Below are 7,103 nucleotides of genomic sequence, written 5' to 3'. Positions count from 1 at the left end.
CAAATTAAGCTAAATGCACCTCTGGCCCAGTATAGCCATTTTCACATTCTTTAAGAGCAAGTAGAATGATCAGAACTTTTGGTCTGACGTTCAGATTAATACAAGACATTTCATCAATATCTGTTTGACTGGCTCACATCTTCAGAGTATGGATCTGCTCACGTATTTGTACCTCTGTTCACCACTTTGTAGAGCCTTCATCGTTCAGGAAAAAAAATGCATTATTTCTAGGGTTTTTTGGGGGGCTTTTTTGGTTTTTTTAAAGGTGCTACTTTCTGCAAGCTTTGCAAAACTATAAGGTGGGTTCTTGGCTAGCATAAGTTGATAGGATTGGTTGAATTTATGCTTTACACCAAGTGATACTAGCAAAGGTCCTTATTCACTTCCATTTGACCACCTTTCTGTTAAAAATCAGTAAGCTTAGTAAAGTATACTCAGCACCTTCTACGTGAACGTGGAACTCGTGCTTTGCTCTCCCCATGGGGTTGCTTGCTGTGCACTGGTATGTTCCTTCATCAGCTGCAGTCACTTGGTCTATCTTCAATATCTTCCCAAAATTTTCTGTTTCTGGTTCATCCTTGGGCAAATTTCCAGTGACCTTGACCCAGCTTAGATGAGGAGTTGGGCTAATAGCAAAGAAAAAGAAAAAAAAAAAGATTTTGAGTTGAATGCTAAGCTGCTGTAATGCTCCACGTTAGCAGAGCTACTTCATGGATATGGTTTGCAAGGTGAGTTTTTCAGAGTCTTTTGAGACTTTTTAAAACACTGGAGCTATACTAAGAGTTATGTTATAGACTACAACTAGTCTATACTGCTTCTCGATTTGCAGGGCCCCTATGAATAGGTTCTTTACAGCCAACACCAGGCCGTGGCATGAGGCTGCATTCCTTGTATGCCTATTGGCATGACCTGCAGCAGCAGTTTTATCCTACTCCAAAAGGGCACTTGAGGACAGACAAGGAGGTAAAGACTTCATCACAGTGACTTCAGTCGGTGCCCTGCCTGGTTAGAAAGGTGGCCAGCCGTTGGAGATGGCTGAGAATGCTCCTTACGTTTTCAGAAAGCAAATGGCAGTGACACAGAAATTCGGGACAGACTGCTGTCTACACATTCCCAGCTGGGTTTCGTGACCCCGACACCATGCACAACACACATACACAGTGTCATATCTGCTTACTCTTGTGTCCATCTGTTTTTGTGGCAAAATGCCCGGGCACAAGCTACTCAAAGCCCTAGGTACCAAGAAATTATGGTTTTCCATGAGCAGAGAGCACAACCATGCAAATATCCTATTATTTCCTGCAAGAGTCCTTGTCCTGCTCTTGTACTAAAGTCAGGCACTGTGTTGCCGTGGTGTTGTATTGAGGCAATGCCCTCTGACACTGTCATTACTCAGATTATAAATCTTCAAAAATGACAGATTGGAAATGCCCTTAATTCCTTATTTTGCAGCTGACTGCCCCTGATCTTAGTTACTTGAAATCTGGCTCAGTCTACCCGCTTCCGTGGTTTCTGGACATTTGGTGGGATAGATTGGCAGAGATATAGGCAAAGCTGATCTTTTTTTCTGCTGAAAATGGCAATTTTAACAAATAAAAATATAATTTTATTTTCATCTAAATGTTGCAGTTTTGAAGGGTTTCAGTGAAAAACATTTGCTTGGTGATCAAACAAAGAAGTACTTTTCCTTCTTTCAAAAGTGACTGCTTTAAAAAAGCCCTTTTTGTTTGAAAAATTATTTTTAAAAAAATTCTTGGAAAATTTTGAGTGAAACAAAAATACTTTTTTTTGTTTTTACTTTTTTCCAAATAAAGTGTCCTTTTTTGGCTTTCTCTTCTTGTACGTGATATTAATTATGGCACATGAAAATTAATATTTGTGTATTTCCAAGGTGATTTACCTATTAAGTACCTTGAAAACACTATAAACTCATAGTTGTGGACTTGTGGAGGTTTGTGGGCTTGCAAATTAGGTTGATGGGTAGTGAATTAGACAAGGAAGTGTTGCAACAGGGAACTAAAACTCACTGCAGATACTTGGAGTGAATCCAATAGAGACATGTAACTCGCCTTCTCTCAGAAATGGCAACCAACTGCAGAAACATAATCTTGCCAGCTCAAATGAGCGATGCCCTTTCAAGCCCACATGGAAAAACAAAATACCCTAAACATGTTTGTTCAGGCAGAGAAATATCCTGATCTTGGAATTTCATAGAGGGGATATAATTGCACAGCCTTTGATATGAATTATCTATTTCTTTGCTAACCACAGTCTGCATTCATAGACCCACAGCTCTACCATAAAGCATGAGAAGATGATGATTTAAGTCTCCATTCAAGAAAAAGCTCTATCACAAATAAACCAGAAGCGACTGTGCTTTCATGGTAAGTTTAGTGGTTGGAGAGATTTTCGCTTTACCTATTTCTCTGGTGGCAGCTCCGCTGCAGCAGACTATAGCATCGAGAAGCACACAGTAAAAATTGGAAAACTGGACTGAGGGCAAAGTGGAGCTTATGTCTGTCTGAGTTACTGTGGTAGGAACAAGGTCGGAGAGAGATGTTCACAGCTTCATTGTGAGGACTGCATTTAACATTTATTTAGCCATTCCCTTTCCTTACTCACCCTGATTTTGTCCGGTGTTATTTACAATAAGGAACAAAATTGTCCTGATTTCCTATCGCATACCATCTACTTTAACCCTTCCCTGTATTTTTACAGCAAGCATCTCCTCATTGAGATATTCTGCCATGCTTGGTACAGCCAGATCCATTAATAGAGCTTAAGTGGTGCTCTAACATAAATGCTTATACCAGTAACAAGCTTGAGATATCCATGCAGCAGAAAGCACCAGAGGCAGGCATAGGAATGGGCCCAAGTAGAAAACATGGGACTGGAACTAAATTTGAAGTTAGCCCATCACTGTTAGTTTTAGCAGGATCAAACCAATATGGCTGATTCCAGTTCACTGCATTTTTACATAGTTGTGGACTTTGTTCCTCGGCATACCGTTGTTTGCAAGAATATCATGGAGGAAACATTCTTCGTATGGAAATTCTGGATGCTGGTGAACAGACTACAGAAAGCATCCGGAACCTCACGCACTCCCAAGCCAGCACCTCCCACTGCAACTGGGCTAGGTGGACCACCAGGTTCACTCAACGGGGCATTTCCTTAATGGATGTCTTATATTACATCACTCAAGAACTTTGCTTTTAAAAAACTGAGACCTGGCACCTGGAAAAATGCTGAATAATTTTTGAGCATTGAACCAAAACTGAATTGGCAAAACCAGGAAAGAAACATTACAGGTTGTGAGCCAAACCACGGAAGCTGAATTCTGATGTTATTTAGTTTCTTAAATTCTCAAAAGTAGTACTACTGAAAAAAATTCCATAATAGTGTTTTTTTTAAAATATAACAGTAAAAAAAAAGATCAGTACTTACCACAGTATGATTTTAATTACTTATTCATAAGCTACAGCAATAACAAATACATGAACGTTGCATGCTGGCTCTGTGCTGCTTTTCAAGGAGCATGCATACTTTAGAAAACCTCTGCACAGAGGTTCAATTTAAAATTGTTTGGGCAGGTAGGTATTTGTAGTTGTACAATTTTTAATATAGCTTTTTCTTTCCTCAATTCTATTTCAAAAGGTGATTAAGTTTGTGCAGTATTGTGCATTACTCACAGCCCTTCAGCAATACATTCGAGTAGCAGGACACCTCCCTTGATGACAGTGACTGATGAGCTACTGCCAGCAGATTCAGGAGGGATCAGCAGTCTGGGTTTTCTTTCTTTGATAAAATTTGCTAAAAAATAAAATAAAATAAAAGTTAGATATGAAACCTTAGAGTCTTTGCTTATCCTTCAATAATGCCACAAACATTATTTCTGTCAGAAGGTTTCAACAGTGATTTGTAAATTTTCTTTTTTATTTATATGGTTTGAGACTAATCCAGGATTCTCTTATTTCTCCAGATAACAGTCAGAAGATGGCTACAGCAATAGCAACAGGCAACAGTACCGCTGAAGCCTCTTTTCCTACAGTTTCACATCCTGCTGTCCAAGCACCGGCCCTTTCCATCATACACCTCAGCCAGTCCTGGTACACTGGTCTTCTCAATTGCTGATCTTCTGGTCAACACCATCTTTCTTAGCACCTTTCTTCTGCACTGACTCTCTGTCATCTTTTAAGTCTTGGATGAAAACCCATCTTTCCTGGCTTGAATATCCCACAGAATTGTCCTTCTTGCTACAATTATTAAATCTACAGTAATGGAGATACAATTTGTAAGGAAGACTGTTAAAATAATAAAACAAGATTGACCTGCATTTGATTTCAACGGACCATTTGTTCCAGCCTGCCAAACAATGGTTTCATGATGAAATATGCGTAGAGTTAAATGGCTATCCGGTTATCGCTATAATAACAATTAGCACAGTAATGAATAAGTCCCCAAATGGTACTAGTTCTTAAAAAATAGTCAGTTACGGATGATTTGGTAGAAGACCACATATATCTCTCTGAACCATTTTCTAATTTTTTTCCTCCCTTTGCTTTGTATCTCTACGAATCTGTGTCGCAAGTGCTCAGAGCTGCAGCAAAACACTTTGGTGCCTGTGGATACGCTCACACGTTTTCCATCTGCCCTCCACCTCCCGCTGCCAGAGGCAGGCAGTCCCCCTTCCCGAGCAGCGACAGGAGTTCAGACATGTCTCCGAGGGAAAAATTGCTTTTTGAGTGCCTGTCACTCCACAAAAGACCCGTTTGTTCTGCTCACAATGCTTAGCCTCTGTGGCTAAGTTGAGGATCGATCAGTGCTTTGAGTTACCCGTCCCGAAACACTTGAGGAGAATAGACTTTCCCACTTCGCAAAAACTTCAGTGCTCACCCAGCAAAACGAGGTCTTTCAGGAGTTTAAAATTGGGTCTCTCAAAAAACAGAGGCTCTCAGAAGTGATTTTTCCAAATAAATCAGAGTCAAGAGCTACGGCAAAAATTGAGATTCTCATTTTTACATAACTTAAATAAAATTATCCGGGTGGAGAATTGCAGGAATAGCCGCTAGCTGCCTTCTGACCTATCTGCATTGCCTGCATAAACCTCAGCAGAATATTTGCCGGATATTGCTCCACACAAAGGGAAGCACAAAATGAGGGAGGATGCAAATCCCCAGGATGAGAAGTGCTTCGCTGTGGTGCTTACCTGTGGTGAGCACCAGGGCAATACACGGCCGAAGTGAACCACCTCCCATCTACCCCGAGGTACAGCTGCAGGTGGGGACAACTACCACAGAGCACCTAAAGCTCTGTAAATCCACACCTTAAGCTCACCCTGGAGTATCGCAGCCCCAGGGTGACCCATTAGACATGAATTCATGGTTTCAAACTGTGGGTTTGAAATGCCAGCATCTTCCTAACTGCCAGAGGGAGATTCAGAGCATCCAGCTCTGGCTCCTGCTCTGAACTGGTAACACGAGAAACCCAGGCCATCAGCCTCCTTACTTACATCACATTATGAAATGTGAATGTTCTCTTCTTGAGTAAGAAAACTACTTCTTTGTTAAAAACCCTTCAGATTTCTGTCAAAAAGTACAAGACGAGCAAATTGTACTCCATGGACCACTTAAATCCACCCTATTGCAATAAAAAGGCTTTTGTGATTTTTTTTTTTTTTTTCACTCTTTCCTTAGCAGCAGCTCACATTTCATCTCAGCTGGTAGATTCTCAGTTTAAAGGCTAAATAACAGATGCAATCAACTCACCCTTAGTAACCGCAGCGTTAGGTGAGCCTGAGTCATTAGCATGCTTAACTGAAATAAATAAAAGTGACAACCAAACACAAACATGCATAGTCGATATAGAATCAAAAGAAACAATAAATCAACCAAAACAAAGCAATGCTCCCCCCAAATTTCTGCCATAAAAGAAAGAAACAAAGAAAAATATAAAGTAACGCAACAGGTGAACAAAGAATTTCTCAAAATACAAAGAAAATCCTTCAAAAATATGCATTATTCTGTAAAATACTTCATGGGCGATATAATCATCATTTCATTCTAGCAATCTAGTACAATAAAAAAAAATCACTAAACCCTAAGTATCCACTAAAAAGACATTTCATAGAATTTATCCAGTCTCTTATTTCTTAATGCCTGCGTATTTTTTTTTTTTAAATACAGTCCCTCAACAAGGACTTGGCACAGAGAGGAGTGGGCAGTCTCAAGCTGAATTTACAAAACCCTTTAAGTACGTGCCTCCCTTTTACACCTGCACCCAGTCTCATGGCTTCGACAGCAAGGCGCGCGCGAAGTCTGTTGCTGGGCCACTGCCAGGGCCATGAGAGGCCCCACAGTCAAGCCCCGTCTCGTTTTTCTGGAATCTGTGGGTGCATGTGTGTGGGACTACACCCATTAGAAAAGCTATGGAGAGCAACGTTTCATTTTGATATTTTTCTCACAATTATTATCTCACGATATGGTTTGAGCAAGCATTAAGATATACAAATCCGCTACTAATCCTTTATCTTTTTATCCCAACAGGAGAACTCTCAGAATCACATATTAAATATTAGGCTTCCATTCATGAAGAAAAATCTTCTTGGCTTTCTGGGCTGCGTCAGCCTGAAAGGTCAGAAGTATTACTGAAACAGAAGGCTGATATTAAGGGCACAGGCAGCCTCAGCGAGTGGCACAAGTGATACCAGAAACTATTACCGTCAAAAGAGATTCAGGCAGAGCAGGATGGGTCTCCAGCTGATAAAAGCAGCCAGTTCCACCGGCTTCTGTCAGGCTTTGCTGATTTAACGTGTGCCCTAGAAGGCTGCATTTTTTTGCTTGGATATTTATATTCTTTCCCCCTGTTTCTAACACCGATACCTGTACACGCCTTGTAATCAGTGGCTTTATGCAGCTTGAATTAGCGGGCTGATAGCGCAGTGGGTAGCTATGCACTGAACATACGCACACGTCTGACAACGGGACAGCAAACCCAGCTCGCCCCAGTGAGACTCAGATGCCGGGGCAGTACCTGAAACCATCTTTTGTATAAGACCCTTGGAGCCTACAGGAATACAGAGATGTTAAAATAAAAAATAAATAAAA

At 40.7% G+C, this 7,103-nt stretch overlaps 1 protein-coding gene across 1 annotated transcript in view; it reads right to left on the bottom strand.

Moving 5' to 3' along the window:
* Positions 1-441: 441 nt before the first annotated feature.
* LOC104625420 (neural cell adhesion molecule L1-like protein) overlaps positions 442-7,103 on the bottom strand; it is a gene marked incomplete at its 3' end in the record, with an annotated part of 21,245 nt that continues 14,583 nt past the window's right edge. The window contains exons 6-8 of the mRNA XM_010293037.1: positions 7,030-7,062; positions 3,690-3,795; positions 442-626 (exon numbers count right to left, since the gene is read on the bottom strand). Coding sequence (XP_010291339.1) covers positions 442-626; positions 3,690-3,795; positions 7,030-7,062 — 324 coding nt within the window. The remainder of the gene's footprint in view (positions 627-3,689; positions 3,796-7,029; positions 7,063-7,103) is intronic.

This window comes from Phaethon lepturus, unplaced genomic scaffold (genome assembly GCF_000687285.1).
Source record: "Phaethon lepturus isolate BGI_N335 unplaced genomic scaffold, ASM68728v1 scaffold12618, whole genome shotgun sequence".
Lineage (NCBI taxonomy): Eukaryota > Metazoa > Chordata > Aves > Phaethontiformes > Phaethontidae > Phaethon > Phaethon lepturus.
This window is presented reverse-complemented; position numbering and strand designations above follow the sequence as displayed.